The 16,810-nt window shown below is 42.0% G+C and overlaps 1 protein-coding gene across 1 annotated transcript in view; it reads left to right on the top strand.

Moving 5' to 3' along the window:
- Positions 1 to 14,102: 14,102 nt before the first annotated feature.
- LOC139692897 (enolase-phosphatase E1-like) overlaps positions 14,103 to 16,810 on the top strand; it is a 266,173-nt gene continuing 263,465 nt past the window's right edge. The window contains exon 1 of the mRNA XM_071591214.1: positions 14,103 to 15,209. Coding sequence (XP_071447315.1) covers positions 15,158 to 15,209 — 52 coding nt within the window. The 5' untranslated portion in view covers positions 14,103 to 15,157. The remainder of the gene's footprint in view (positions 15,210 to 16,810) is intronic.

Consider the following 16,810-nt stretch of genomic DNA (forward strand, 5'->3'; position numbering starts at 1 on the left):
AACGCTGGTGCGACACTTGGAAATTAGAATTAAACTTAAAAAAGTGCACAGTCATGAAATTTTGGAAAAAGACCCATTCCCACCCGAATGGCTACTGCATTGGGAACACTGAAATGAAATGTGTAGACTCAATACTCAATACCTAGGCGTTACCCTCACTCACGATCTTTCCTGGGTGAAACACATACGGGGAATATGTGGGAAAGCCAACAAAAAATTAGGATTTATTTGAAGAGCTTTTGGTAAATGTGATGAAAAGGTCAAAGAGAAATGTTAACTGTCGTTAGGTCTCATTTATAATACGAGTATCCTGCAAGCGTATATGATCCTAACGAAGTTGGATTAATTGCCGAATTGGATCACGTGCAGCGTAGATGAGCTAGATTTGTAAAACATTGCTATGATAAACTTAGTAGCGTAACCAAAATATTAGAGCAGCTAGACTGGGAATCAATCACGAAGCGAAGGTAAAACTACCGATTAAAGTTCTTGCATGACTTGGAAGAAGGCCTCTTTAGCATTGATGCTGAAAATGTATTATTACCCACATCGTACCATGGTAGGAGAGACCATGCTACTAAAATTAGAGAGATTAAGTGCAGAACAAATGGATTAAAGATATCATTTTTCCACGAACGTTATAGGATCATAATAACATTGTTCGACCGCGGCACGGTCATGTCCGCGTAAAATTATTCTGGTGTGTATTCACCCCTTGCCACTCACCCTGCCGGTAGCTTAAAGGGTATATATAAGTAAAATCAAAATAATATATATACATAGGTTGCAGCAACATAACTCCCTTTTTTATAAAGCAAAACCCCTTCCAAAAAGGAAGTTATGTTGCCGCACTCTATACACAATATATATATATATATATATATATATATATATATATATATATATATATATATATATATATATATATATATATATATATATATATATATATATCACGATTGCCCGGAAAAACTCATACGAGCGGCACAATAATGGGCTGACACAACATAACACAAATAGAAAAGAATAGACACATATAAAAGAACACTTACACGGTAAATTGTTCGAGCTTTCGGCCCTCTCAGGGGCCTTCTTCAAGAGAGACTGAAAATATGCTATGGATCAGGAGAGGGGAAAGAGTTATGGGCGTGGAGGGGAGGTGTGGAGGGGAGGTGTGGAGGGAATGCTGGGAGGGAAATTAAATATGGCGGTTAAGGGTGGGAATTTTGAAGGAACGGAAGGATAGTATGTAGGCGGATTCACGAGTTCTCACCTCTATGTTGGTAGCTGAATCAGGTAGGGATTCTAGGATGCTGAGGGAAAAACACTGGTCGAATGAAAGGTTGTGGGAATTAGCGTGTGAAGGGATAGGAAGAGAAGAGAGTGAGGCAGAATTACAGGAGTACCGGTGATTATTCATTCGGATGGATAAGGGGGTAATGCATTCACCTATGTAGAAGGAAGTGCAATGTTTGCATGATAAAAGATAAATAATATTTTTTGAGAGGCAATTAGCGTGGGAACGAGGTGGGGGGGCTATGAGGGGATGTAGGGAGAGGGGAGTAGGCATAATAAGAGGACAGGTTTTACATCGGGGGCGGTTGCAAGTTGGGGAAATATTGGGAAATTTGTCACGGGGGGGCGCCAAAGGGTTGGTGGATCTCAGAAGGTTTTTGAGATTGGCGGGTCGTCTGTATGCGATAGATGGGCATTGGGGTAGTAAGGATGAGGTCGCGTCATTGTCATGTAAAATTGGAAACAGTTCTTTAAGGAGGGTTTTCAGTCTTATATATATATATATATATATATATATATATATATATATATATATATATATATATATATATATATAATGATTGTACGGAAAAACTCACACGAGCGGCACAATAATGGGCTGACACAATATAACACAAATAGAAAAGAATAGACACATTTAAAAGAACACTCACACGGTAAATTGTTCGAGCTTTCGGCCCTCTCAGAGGCCTTCTTCAAGAGAGACTCAGAGTCTCTCTTGAAGAAGGCCTCTGAGAGGGCCGAAAGCTCGAACAATTTACCGTGTGAGTGTTCTTTTAAATGTGTCTATTCTTTTCTATTTGTGTTATATTGTGTCAGCCTATTATATATATATATATATATATATATATATATATATATATATATATATATATATATATATATATATATATATATATAGAGAGAGAGAGAGAGAGAGAGAGAGAGAGAGAGAGAGAGAGGTCATATCTGATGCAGTGTCAAAGTAACCAGAAGCAGTAATTAGTCCTTTCCATTTTCAGTAATTAGTCCTTTCCATTTTATCACTGTCTAAATTTCACTACAATGCATTCCACATACGCTGGTTTCATAAAGGCCGCACCGACCTTTTCATAAATTCAGAATCACCGTGTATAAAAATAATTAATCGCATTTACATCATGAGTGGCCGCGCGGTTGCCCAGCGGGTCGGGCAGCCACCTCGGCCATTGTTTGGCCGGTGCAAATCCTGGTATGCCGCCTCCGGAACACCTCCGGCTGAAATCCAAGCGGTGTGATTTCCTGGGAACGAGAATTTTGTGTGAAACCACAGGTGGAGCGGACAGGGGGTTGTAGGGTCCCCTATCTCTCTCTCTCTCTCTGCCCCTCCCTTCACCCCCGCTCTGACCCTAACTTCGAATTTCACCCGGTGTAAGGCTTTAGTACGAAGGGAACACCTGTTTCACTCAACGAATCAGACCCATGTTCGCTTTTTCGTATATGGCAGATTTAAAGTCCAACCAAATGGATTATTTCATTATTAGCAAAGATACTCTCGTTATTAAGTCACTTAAAAAAATGGCTCATTGTTAAGTTATTAGGTTATTTTAAAAAAGCAGAAGTGTCACTTCGATTTTTTGTGGAAGGATAAGGCAATAATCAACGTTTTTTACGTTTGTTGTGTTTTTTAAGCTTCATTGTGACACAAAGTTGCTTATCACGTACTGGTTTTCCTTGGGAACTTGCGTAATAAATAATTTCCAATCTTCGCCTTGCTAACTCACGTTATTGTTGCCTGTTGTTCCTTCCCTTATTCTAATTTTCTCATTACTATCGTCAGTAATTAACGTTAGAATTTAAATACTTGCTGGCAGAAAACTCTATATCTTACCCGAATGTGTCTCAACCAACACAGGCTCTCGTCTAGGTTGATCAACGATTTTCTACGTGAATATTATGAAATAAAAATTAAATATTTAATTACATTAAACTCGTAAATAGATCAAGAAAAATCAACGGGGACTCTTAATTACTGCACAGGCTATGTAGAATTATTCAAATATAAATGCAATAGGGAAATTTTATCACTCATAAAAAGGGCACCTTTTGACACTTGAAAAAATCGGGGTGGGAACCCGTTCCAAATTTACTCAAATATTATTCATTCAACATGGTATTTTGGGAATTGGATGACTTCATCAATATCTACCGGTATAATGCTATCCAAGCCTTCCTGTAAATACTGCCTTCTAAGCCATCTGGATGGTGTTTGGCTTGAGGTGCATCCATTTCAAGAACACACAGCTCGTGATCCATTAATTCTTTCATTCATTTTGTCGACAAGACTATGACACTACTTTCATAATTTTCTATTATGTTTTTTAACATTTTTATCCGTCCCATATTTCATGCCTATGCTATTTTTTTAAATATTCCTCATTCTATCTCTGCTATTTGCAAACCAATATTCTCAAGCACCCCTAAATACACGCATTTTAATAATTTAAAATGATTATCCAGGCAATTAAATAAAAATAGGAGATTGAAGGCATTTGTTTGAAGGTTGTCAGTGAGGGGTTGTGTAGTGAAGGGAAGGGTAGAAAGCGGGGAAAGAGGTCCCTCATTTGGAACACTATGGTCAAATGTTGAAGGAACGTCTCAAAACAAATGTTGGTCTCATCCGGAGCGCAGGTGTTAGGGATCGGAAGGAATACAAAAATTCGTTTGCAATATTCTCCTCCTTGGAGTGAACATTGTTTCCGATTTCCAATTGTACTAAAGCGCCCAATCTCATTCCTTCGCTTTAAACACACAAAATATTAAACATGAAATCACTTTTGCCGTAGTTTTCTATTGAACGATTGGCAAAATGTGATGTTGACTTGCCTTTCCTAAGCTTGGTACTCCTTCACTCGAATCTTGAAATGCTCGACCTGTTTGACGCGCATACAACTGGGTTACACTCACACCGTAACTCGTTAACTCCACCTTTTTCCACATTTGGAAATTCTTCTTCTGTGTTGGAAAGCAGGTTTCCTGAAGCTTAATTTATTATATATATGAATTTTATCTCTTGGTGATTTTCAATACGTTACACCCTCGCCTTTAAACTTTGTTTACTCCCGGAAGGAACGCAATCGAAGACAATGTGGAGTGGAGAAAAATTTCTCCGAGCTGAAGCATTCCGCTCGGAAGCAAAGAGCATGGCATGCACTCGTAAACGGGGGCGTCGCATTGAAGAGAGGAAGAGAGAGGATCGTGAGGGACTAATGAGTGGAGCCTCATGCAATCGACGGCCACGGCGAAGCACAACTGCAAACAAGGCAAAGCAGCGAGGAAGAGGGGAGATAAGGGCCATAAAAGGAAAGGCGGTGATAAACGGAGCCAATGGAGAAAGGGAAGGAAGCGAAGGGCCGCGCACACAGAAAACAACCTCGAAACGGGTCGTCGGACGGAGGAACGAACGGCGGCGGAGGGAGGCGGAGAGTATGATGAAGGCGGGGGACGGAGATAACATTTAAGTGCCTTGTCCAAACTTCTATCTACTCGCTCCCCTCTCGCATGGAATTCCACTGCGGGTTGAATTGAAAGCCTTTCTTAAAACAAATAAGGAACACCAAATTATTCACCACTGCCTATGGACTTGGAAATGATGAAAGGGAAATATTGGTTTGCTTGCATCCCTTCACTTTAATTTCCCTCCTCACACTATCCGCTGAGTTTCTTCAGCGATTTTGGGGCTGCGCAATTTCTTGTAAAAATCTTTTTAAATGGACAGTAATATAGAAATTAATTAAATAAAATTACTTCACCTCAGTCGTGATTCTTTACTCCACAGCTATATGCTTGTAATATCTTGGGGGGTTATCAGCAATCACGTATCTCACAATATACTTGAGGCATTGCATTATTAGCATTCAACATGAAATGGTTCTCTAATAGCCTTTCTTCCCCTATTTCTTCAGGGTTCTGAGATGCTCGTGCAAATAGTGGATTTAGAAAACGTATAAGAAGGGCAATATTCATATTATCTTTAGTTAATATGCCATTTACGGTAGCATTTGGATGAAAAAAAACCCCTACACTTTCCTTGGCTTCTCCTAACAAGACACAATCTGAAAGCCTGCACTACATTAAATGCGTCTTTAATTCTGCATACTTCTTTCTTCTCGTTATTCCGCCAAAAAAGTCTAGCCTTTTCTTTTCTCGCTTGCCAAACGCTCTCTCTCCATCAGAGTCTTGAACACTCCACTGCCAATCAAAATGCTCCTCATCTATATTTATTACCTCCTTTCAATTTCTCCCAGCAATCCCCTCTCTTCACCCACCATACCAAGCACTTCCTCTTTGTTTTTATTTCAGTCCACGTTACCTTATTTATCCTTCTCCCCGTTCTCTCCCCGTTCCCCACTTTCACCTGAGCAGTCTGAGACATGTACAGGTTGGGGATTAGCCTCCTTTCCCTCCAATATATTCCTATTTTCTTCAATATACTCATTAGTTTTTCCCAATTCACTCTATCAAACGATTTTTCGAAATCTACAAAACAGGCAAATACCTCCTGGTTGTGTTCTATATTCCTCTCGATTAATAATCTCATTACTGCAATGGCATCACGCGTACCTCTCCCCTTCCTAAACCCCAACTGATCATCCCCTGAGTAATCATTTGCCCTACTCTCTATCCTTTTGTTTATGATCCTGAGAAAAACTTTAGCTGCGTGGGATATCAAACTTATCGTCCTGTAGTCCTCAAAAGATGTAGCCTTTACCTTTTTCGGAATAGGAACTAAAACGGATCTCACAAAGTCTTCTGGCCAGATTCCTTCCTCATAAATACTACGGATCAGCCCATATAGCTCTTCCTCCCACATTTTCCTAAACATTTCAGTAGTTCCGCAGGAATGTTATCCACCCCCACGGCCTTATTTAAATTCATCTCCCTTAATGCCCTTTCTATCTCATTGTCTAATATGCCTGGATCTAAGCTGTCTTCCTCTACGTCATTTTCTTTTTCAATGTCTAACTTTGTTGGTCTGAGTTCTTTACTATACAGTTCTTCTATATACTCCTTCCATCTCTCTTGGATCTTTCGTGTCAACTATTACCTTACCTGCCTTATCTCTAACTGCTATCGTTGATCTCCCTTTCTTACTTCCCGATAAAGATTTAACTTTGCTGTACAGCGCACCAATTTCACCCTTCCTTTGCAAACTTTCCATATCCTCACACTGCGTCTTCCACCATGCTTCCCTTACCCTATTTATTGCCCGCCTCAATTATTGTTTAATTCTTTGTACATCATTTTGCATAAGTAAATATTTTCGGGCGTTTCGTTTGATATTGTAAATACGGATAACGTTTCTTTTGAGAGAGGAGCAAGTAATTGAATCCGTTTGTGACGGTGTCTATCTTTCATATGCTTTCCCAGTGGTGTAATCTATAAATATAATTTGGCACCATAAATCCGTCTGTACCACAGGAAACCTCAAGTAGCAAATACCTTTCGTAAAACCTAATTGTAATCTTGCCTGTTCTCTTCGAGTTTCCAATATCTGATCTAAATTGTTAGAGAGTTTCCCACAATCTCCCAACGGTCTTTAAATATCACTGGACAATCTGTAAATAATATATCGTTGCCCCCAACGTGGCAGCTCAATTCGATATTACATATTTAAGATATAATAGGGTCCTTTTATCATTTTCCTGTTTAATCCTTAAGTTGTGCCTTACTTTAATCCCGTCGACGAATATTTTTTTGTTTACTTTTAGGTAAGAGGCCCCCCAATGAAGCTCGTATCTTTCTCGTTAATATTATAACACTCGTACCTTACAGCTTGTGTACCAATTTCTCCAACAGGACTTTTCTGAGGGATTTTATTGATATCTATATATACAACACCCTCAGGGGTATTCCCTTCCTCCGATTCAAGGATAACATGAATGAAAAGACCCAATTGTGTTTTTTCTTATGATCTGAATTTCCTAAGCCCATACCGGCTACGGTAGAGTATGTTCCCAAAGTCCACAGAAGCCATTATATTGCCAACAATGATACGTCCCAAGGTTTTGTAATATACGGATATAAAAGAAATCCTTCTGAGGCTTTGTACGTTTTTATTTAATTTTGACTTCCTCCTTCTCGAAAACCTCATATCACGTGGTTGATTGGGCAATTAAAGATTGGTGAGGCGTACTACTGATTTAAAGAGTTCCCTACCTTTTTCTACTCCTGTTTCCCGCCTTTCCTATGCCTCCTATATGAGTACCTCCGGATATACTATATTAAAAATAATAGGTGATATTGAATTTTTACCCATCCATAAGAAAACTGCCAATTATTTATACATATATTATTTATAATTATGCATATATATATATATATATATATATATATATATATATATATATATATATATATATATATATATATATATATATATATATAGTATATGCTTTCATAGACGTAACACGGAAGTGCCGAATAGTACAATACACAGTAACACATAATATAGAAACACAAAAAAAGAGAACACTCACACGTATTTTCTTGATATTTCGACGGAAACAATCCGTCTTCCTCTGAAGATGTAGAAGTAATGACTGCTGGAATTGTTGAGGTGAGGGGTGCGAGAGAAAGGGAAGGGGGCCAGGGGAAGGGGAGAACGGGAGGCGAAGGAGGGGTGAAAGGAATGTTTGGGGAGAGGAAAGGGAGAGGGAAGGGGTGGAAGTAACAGTTTTAGGCCACTCCCATCAGAGAACGACATTGAGGCCCGGATGCTGATAGGCCATACAGATGTAAATGAAAGCCAATTCAAGGGTTTTTAATTCTATAGGGTTATCGGATGTGGGAAGGGACGCTAGGACGGAAACATTGTAACACTGGTTGAAGGGGGTATTGTGATGGGAAGCATGTTTAGGGATGGGGAGACCCGCGGACGGGGAGGAGGGATTGCACGAGGCGCGGTGGTTGTTAATCCTAATGTTAAGTGGTGTGGAACATTGGCCTATGTAAAAGGACGGGCAGAGTTTACAGGTAAGAAGATAAACAACATTCTTGGAAGTGCAAGAGGAATAGGGGAAGGGCGGGAGAGAGTTGAATGGTGGGATGGAGTGGGGTGGAGTGGTGAAAATAGGGCAGGTTTTGCATCTTGCTCGATGACATGGAGTGGGTATGGCTCTGGGTGTGTGAGGGGATTTTGAGAGTGGCCTGGTGGATTTGAGGATATCTGCTAGGTTGGCGGGACGTTATATATATATATATATATATATATATATATATATATATATATATATATGCATGTATATATATATACACACACACACAATCATATTCATGAAATATCGTGGAAACTTCTGGTTTTTTAAATATCATATAATCAGACGCTTAAAGGCAAAAATAACGATGGAACGAGACGGCGTAGACTAAATTTAAAAATCTCAATATGCTGGGATATCATAAAATATATGATGAAGTATGGAGAGAATGTTTCTGCGATATTCCATTGGCGAAGCAGGCAGTCCACAGGGAGAACAGAGGAAAATTGAAGTGATCGCGATGAAGTTGATTCATCATTATCGATTGAGAGAGAGACTTTAAAGTACTTCTCCAAAATATCAGGCAGTCAACCCGTCAAGACATCCTAAAGAAAATATAGCATGAAGAAAATGCGAATAAACGTCGCGAAAACTGCGATTACACTTTGAGTGCAGAGTCCACCGAGGTCATTTCCCTTCGTTTGAGCGAATCGAATTACGGGGGCAACATCGCGGCGGGACGTCAATGCCCGCTGCCCCTCGGCTGGAATCAGAGCAACCGTATTGAACGGTCACTTACTCAATGGGATTCCCTGTTCCATCGCGACACAAAAGTCCAGCATGATACACTTACGTCTTTCAGTGACCTGCTCGCAATTATTATCACAAAATTAATTTGGCCGTGTGCTCATTGATTGGAGGGTGTCGCCAAAGGAACCGTTACCTTGAAACATATACGTACATCAAAAGAATGCGTGCGGGCAATTATTAATAAATACTTATTGCGTCAGTCATTAATTATGATTCTCTCTGATTATAATTATAAAAATTTTTATGGCGTAATATTTTTAAAAGAATCATTCTAGACTTATAATTGGCCGACGGCGATTTGACCAGTTGTCCTAGAGACAGACATTTTCAACTGTTGGCAATTTTTTGATGCATTTGTTGGTCAATCGGCGGCTATCAGAGCGTCATTATTCGTTACCCTATGCGCGTAGCTATAATTTTTCTCGTTTTTTTTACTCCAGAAGATCCTATTCACATGGCTTTCCCGAAATAATCTGAAAAGCGACAGATATCGTGAAAAATTGCGGTAAATTTAACCGGGAGAACGGTTATCCATTTTTCCTCACATGGAATGGCTCTTTCGCTATCAAACATAAATAGCGAATGAGGGAGCTGAGAATGACAGTCGTTTAGCCAATCTCTACTATTTATGAGTACAACGGATGCGGTAATCATCTCAGACGTGAAACTGTCTCAAACGCGTGTGGCGAAACCGTTTTCAGCGAATTCAATATGAAGCAAACGTCTTTACGTTGACCATTAAGCCGTGAAAAATCACATGATAAAAAAAGTGGGGAGAGACTGAAAAAATAATGAACGCCATATGCAAGTGTATTGACCAATTCTCGCAACATGCCTCAGAGTACAGATACAGGTTTCTTTATTGTCCTGAAACTACATCTGAAATGGGCGTTATGTTAGGGCATCGCCGAATCACGCCAGTAGCCGTGAACATCGTAATTGGAAAACAGTGTCATGTTCAAAATCATATCGCAATTTCATTGAACTAAATGGATAACTGAAGCAGTGATAAATACGCACGAAAAGTGGCCACATAGCTACTTCTAAGAGCATATTTTCCTTACTATGCATACTAACTCCTTAACGAGTGGTTATTTTTTTCAACATGACCAGGTTTACTCAATGCCGAAGTTCCCCGCACTCGAAAAAAAATTCCAGGCCGGAGTAAAAGTTCATTTATATCAAAGCTTTTCCAATATACAACCGCTGGTAGATCAATCAATGGAACTCCCGTCAAAAATCTTATTCGATGAGACTGGAGTATGTAAAAAAACAGATTTACTCTAACAACTATAATAATATTTTAAAATATGTTATATCGGCTTTATAAATCGGTTAATATATCTATTGAAACCTTAAACTAGAAAACTCCGAAAGAAAGCTGTTCTTGTATGAGTGGTGAGTAAGGAAACTAGATCCCATTTTGGATCAGATACCATGGTAACCATCAATTCCAAAGCAACAGCCCAAAGTATATGTTTACATGTACTAGTACCTGAGATTGCTGTCCCTAATACTTGGACCGAAGTATCGCCATGGAGGATTTTTCCTCTCGGGAACCGATGTATTAACATTAAGTTTTCTCTGGCCCTTGTCTTCAAATTCTAATCGGTAACATCTTCTTATGAAAATTACTATTGAAGATTGAAATTTAAATAGATTAAGAAATTTTCTGTCAATTGAAGCTGCTATAAACAATCCCTCCTTAGGGGTAACCTCTTAGAATTCTACTTGAATGCTCAACTTCATACGTACAAATACTAATGTTGCAAATAATGAGAGAAAGGAAGAAAAAATGAAGGAAAGTACCGCTGAAAAATTAAAATACCAATCGACTGTCGAGGTTTGTAAAAATGGCAAAAGGGAAAAAACGATAGATGGAGTTGGATTGTAAAACGTTAATGAAACGAAATATATTCGAAATATTTCGATAGGAGTTGATTATGACCGGGATTGCTTGGACTCATCATCGATAAAGATGAGTGCCCTTATCGATGTGTGTTTACGTATGTGCATCATATATATATATATATATATATATATATATATATATATATATATATATATATAATGTATAACACTTAGCACTAGTGGACACAGACAAAAACACAGAAACACACAAAAAAGAGACTCACTATTTTTCGAATTTTCGGTGGTCGTGACCACCGAAAATTCGAAAAATAGTGAGTCTCTTTTTTGTGTGTTTCTGTATGTTTTTGTCTGTGTCAACTAGTGCTAAGTGTTATACATTATTATTCACGTCCGTGAGACAATCAAAAAGTGTTATAAATATATATATATATATATATATATATATATATATATATATATATATATATATATATATATACACATACATATATATACACCAATATATATACAAACACACACACATCTATATAAATATATAAATATATATATATATATATATATATATATATATATATATATATATATATATATATATATATATATATATTTATGCCTTTGCTATAGTTTCAGGTGAGGTTTTTTACATTTTGGGCATCAATGAGGGAGAAAGGGTGTTGGAGAGGAGGCGAGGAGAAGTGAGAGTTCGGGGTGGGTGGGTGGAGAGTGGGAAATGGTGAAGGGTAAAGAAGAGGAGAAGTTGGGGATGTGGTAAGGGGTGCTGGGGGAAGGGGGATGACCGGGGTGGTGGAGGGGTCTTTTAGGATGCGTAAAAAGGGGGGGGAGAGGAGTCGGGGCTCCCGGAGTCTGCGTGGAGCAGCGCGGCGAGCGTGGAGAGGGATCCCGGTGCGAGGAGCGATCGGGGAGAGGGAGGGCGGAGGGAGAAGGGAGGGGAAGAGGACGAGGGTGCGGCAAGAGAAGGGGGAACGGGGGGGGCGGAGAGGAGAGAGCAGAGGAGGGGGAGGGGAGCGAGGTGAGGGCGTGCGTGAAGGGGTGTGGGGCGGGGAGGCAATTCGTTCTTTTTTTCTTCCCCCCCCTCCCCCGACGACTCCCCGAGTGTGCGTAGAGGGGATGGTTGGCGTTGGGGGTGGGGAGGGGTGGAGAGGCGGGGGAGGGGGTGTGTGTTGGAGATCGACTAGGACGCCCTCCTTTGGCACAAGCCGGCGGCAGCGGAGGAGGCAGAAGCCCGTGCGATAATATCCCGTGCCGTGTTCCGTGAGAGTGTGTCCGTTTGTGCTCCTCTTGTCGGGGGATAGTGCCTCCCTCGTGTTTCAGGCACGCCGCTGGGTACAACCCCCCCGGGTCCTTGTACACCTTATAATTTTTACTATTACTACGATTACTACTCCCGATTCCCATCACTACCACGCCTGCGTACTACTGCCGTTACTACTACGACCGCGCGCGCTGTGAACTATTTTTATCCAAATCCTCTCCTCCCACCCAGCCTCTTGGTCGGGGGCCGTTCTCTCGCACTTGCGGAAACTCTTCATCCATCCCCCTTACCACCCCCTCCCCATAACCAACATCACATCTCTCTCTCACTCCCACACATCTCTTTACCTTCCATCTCTCTCTCCCTTTTATTCTCCCCGCCCACCCTCTGACGAACCGCAAAAGAAAGAATCGCCCCGCCCCCTCCAAATACGTAGAGGAATCGAAGAATCGTGCGTGCTCACGGGACGGTCACGCCCCCGGCTGCGAGTGCGAGCAAGCGTGTGGGATCGCGTGCACTTGGCGCGCAAGTGATTCGACGCAGCGGCAAACAAAACCGCCCCCTCCCCGCATATACACGTATATATGTACCTATATGTACCACGCTTCCATCAGAATTCCCACGCAACACATCCCCTCCCTCATCATTATCGCATTTCGAACTGCTTCAGATCTATCTCCTTCCACCGTATCCCACCACCGTTTTTTGTAACGCCCTCCTCTTTGAGAGAAGGTAAATAATAAGAAAAAAAGAGAGTCTAATATCGAATCTGAGTGCTCCTCGCCCCTGGGATCGTGCAGTATCTCACCCTTCCCCCCATTACCATCGCGTGTGTGTTCCTGTGCTTATATGTTCGCGTGTGTGTGTCTGTGTGCGTTTCCCGAACTTTTTTCGTGTCCTTCTCTTGTTGTTGGTTGATCCTTTGAGAGAAAAAAATTGTTTTTTTTCTCCTCCACTTCCTACATCTCTCCTTTCCGCAAAAATACGGTTCTGAATCCTTCCCTACGCGTCCGTGTGATCGTGTTTTTCTGGTGCGCGGTGCCGTGATATTTGAGGGAGGGAAGTTTCATTTGGTGCTCCTCTGGTTTTGGGAGTGCCAGAGGGGTTTTGATACCTGTGGTGTGTGGGACATACTTGGCAGTGGGGGTGGACACCCTACCCTTTCCCTTTCCTTTTCCTTCACGAAGTCCAGAAAGGGTTTTGTTGTGTGGGCTGTAGATTAACCCACGCATCCATAGGAAGGAGGAGGAAGTAAGAGGCACGGTCCGGAGGATTGGGCTTGCAAACCCTCTCTCTCGCCTCGTAATAGACTCGCCCTCTTGGGAAAGGGAGTGAGAGAAGTTCAAAGCATCACTAGTGATTATTTCTTTTTATTTTAAAGTCGTGAACTCATTTCCAAACTTTGCACACCGACATCCTTGTTCAAACTCCACACTTTCGAAATCATTCCGGTGCTAAGTGAGTGACTCGGAATTTTGGGAACGGTTAAGGAGTGGTGCTTTCACGCCATCGAAGAAACTTACATCATCTTCAAGCACCGAAGTTTACCGAAGCTGTGCCCACCGGCGATTTTCCCTACGCCGGTGACATTTCTTCCCCATCGGAGAGACCATTAAAGACCAAAAGTCATCGTCCCCCTCGACTCGAGAAGGAAGGACTGACCTCTTATGAATCCAGTGCGCTCTCTACCAAGGATTACCCAGGCCTGCCCACTACTCCGGAAACGCAGGCTTTAAAGCACGACCATTCTCTCAACCTAACTCGAGAAACGAAGGATTAGAGCATCCTTCAAAACCCTTAAAAGAGAGATTTGAGTCTCTCCATTGGATCAAACCTTTAAGGATCGCAAAAAAAAATTACAATTTTAACACACTTTTTTTGAACTTCATTTTAAGACTTTTGAGAATAGTGGAAAACACCCCAAAAACGTCGTGACTCAGGGTCAAACCCGAAAGATAGCGCGGAGACCATTTCGTAACGTCGACCCGCTCACTCATTTCCCCCCCTCACTCACCCACTCCTCCCCTCCTCATCGCTCCACCTCCCTTCTCTCCCTCCCCCACTCCTCGCACTCTGACGGGAGAACGAGTGCTTGTGGCACTCAAAGAGAGCGTCTTAAAGAGCTGGGAGGACTACTCGTCGTGGCTCCGTCGCTTGCACTGACGAGCGACCCCGTTTGACAGCGGAGTTGACCCCGCGAGCCCTCGGTTCGGGAAGGATATCACAAGAGAGCGAGAGAGAGAGAGGGAAAACGATCGACTAGGAGAAGGCATACGCGAACGACGCTCTTCCGTCGGCACGCCCGAGGCGTCTCCCGGGTCACCGCCCGGCGTTCTTCTTCTGTCTCGCTTACCCATCGTCCTTTGCGCGAGAAAATCCCCCACGAGTGGGGGGGGAAGAGGTCCACGTGAGAGTGAGGAGATCCCTCAGAGTGATCGTGAGCGGTTGTTGGGCCGTCTCGACTGACACACTCCCCTCTCGGGCGCGGTGCGGATCGGATAAAGTGTTCTTTTATTTTCGGGAAAGTGCGAAAACCGCCCCTCAAGTGTTATCCCTCCTCGTTGAGTGGTGGTGCCCTGTGTTTTTTGAGTGTGGTGTTTGGTTCGACGAGAGAGTTAGGGTCGACGACGAGGAGTATCCCGAAGGGGTCACGAAACACGACCACCGAGGAGTGACTTCTCGGGGAATCGAAGGATTAGATAGGTTTTCAACCCCCATTCCCCAAACACCCATACACACACAAATCTTCTCCTCCCTGAAAAGTGCATCCTTTCCTATCCCTTTAACGCCCTTTGCCTACTCCCCACTTCTCCATTTTGGTCACTTCCCGAGAAAAAAAACAACCCCATCGAAATCTTCGCCCTCGGACGTCGTTTTAAAGGAGACCCCAGAACACACAGCACCGGCCAGCATGGGTTGCCTGCAGTCCTATTTTAGAAAGGGTTCGTATGATGTATACGAAGGTAGGGTATCACTTCTCCATTCCGTAACGATAGAATTTTTTATTACTCTCTTTTTTCTCTCATATATATATATATATATATATATATATATATATATATATATATATATATATAGTATATATATATCATATCTTCGTTCTTTTTTTATTTCATTGCGCCTGGAAATTTGCTCTTCGTTTTTTCCCTATCTATATTTTTTATCATCTCCAAATAAAAAAGCTGACTTTTTCCGATAATTTTTCATCCACATTTTTTTCCAAATTCCTTCTCACCTTGCGGGAAAATATATCCTCATCTCTCCATCTCTCTCTCCCTTTCTCTGTCCTCCTGGTCGCATCATCCTTGTTACCGCTCTATGTTTCCAGCCCCTCCTTCTCCACCACGCCGCTTTGCCCTCCGCGCCCCAACGCCCTCTCTCTCTCTCTCTCCCGCCCCCGTCTCATCATCTTCCCCTCCTCATGGACCATTCCAACCCACCAGATGAATCTCTCCCCTACCCTCGGAGAAGAAACCTCTCCCGCCCCCACAACCTCGCTTTCACCCCTGGGCGCCCGAAACCCCTTTTCGGTCACCCGCCCCAGCAAAGGATTCAACCCCACTTTCCCCTCCCTTGCCCCCTTTGGTGTGCAGCGCGCGTTGTTTCTGTGTGGCGGCCTGCCCGCTCACTCTACCTCCCCACCTACCCCTCCCTCTCACACCCGACGCCCCCCCCTTCCCCCCCCGGCCTAACCCCTCTCCCCTCCGGCCATTCGCGATTCGCGAGTGGAAAAGACTGAAGGGAAAAAAAGAAATCGAGTACAGTCGGTGCTGATTCGCAACCGTGTCGCATACGTGAATTATTATGGACGGAAAGGCCGACATATCAGGCGGAACGATGACCTTTAAACAGTCCTCGACTTGTGAATTTTGACTGTATAGTGAACATTCTGCTCGTAATCCGCCAACCAAATATTTCTCTCGCGAAGCTTTTCCAAGTGATTGACATTTTTTTGGTGCTTATTTTTAAGCGAACGAGTGCCATCATCGCGAACGCCCATTTTGCTAAGATAACAAAAAAAAAAAATTTTAAATATATTATAATTCTGTGCCTTACCCATCTTTATGCCAAGTTGACATTTTGTGGTTAATTTTATCATTATAATCGTATTCGAATTCTATGACAGACCAATTGGGTAGATTAATATATAGGGGTATAAAGATTTGGCTTGTCAGACGGAATGACTGAAGGTAGAATACCGGTGGAGTTGAATATTGGTTTATTTTAGTATAGGTTGCGTTTATTGCAGGTTGATGAGGTGCTTAGGGCTGTGTTTGGCAAAAAAACTTGACCGTGCTTTGAACCATGGTCCATCGAAAGCCTACCTTTACTGGTAGAGTACTGTTTTTTTAACTGAATAATATTCATTAATATATTATAATTTTCCATTTTAATTTAGGTTTCCCCTAAACGTCATGCACCGTATTAGTAGATGTGATTGAAATTGGGTGGGTGAGGCCACAGTCACGTTTGGATCATATAAACGTGACCTTATGTCATTTATAGATAGAAAAAACGATAAATAAAAGGTGGTATTGTTATTTTCACGACCTATTGTTAAAAC

The sequence above is a fragment of the Hetaerina americana genome, unplaced genomic scaffold, assembly GCF_022747635.1.
Source record: "Hetaerina americana unplaced genomic scaffold, ioHetAmer1.1.p SCAF_44, whole genome shotgun sequence".
NCBI lineage: Eukaryota > Metazoa > Arthropoda > Insecta > Odonata > Calopterygidae > Hetaerina > Hetaerina americana.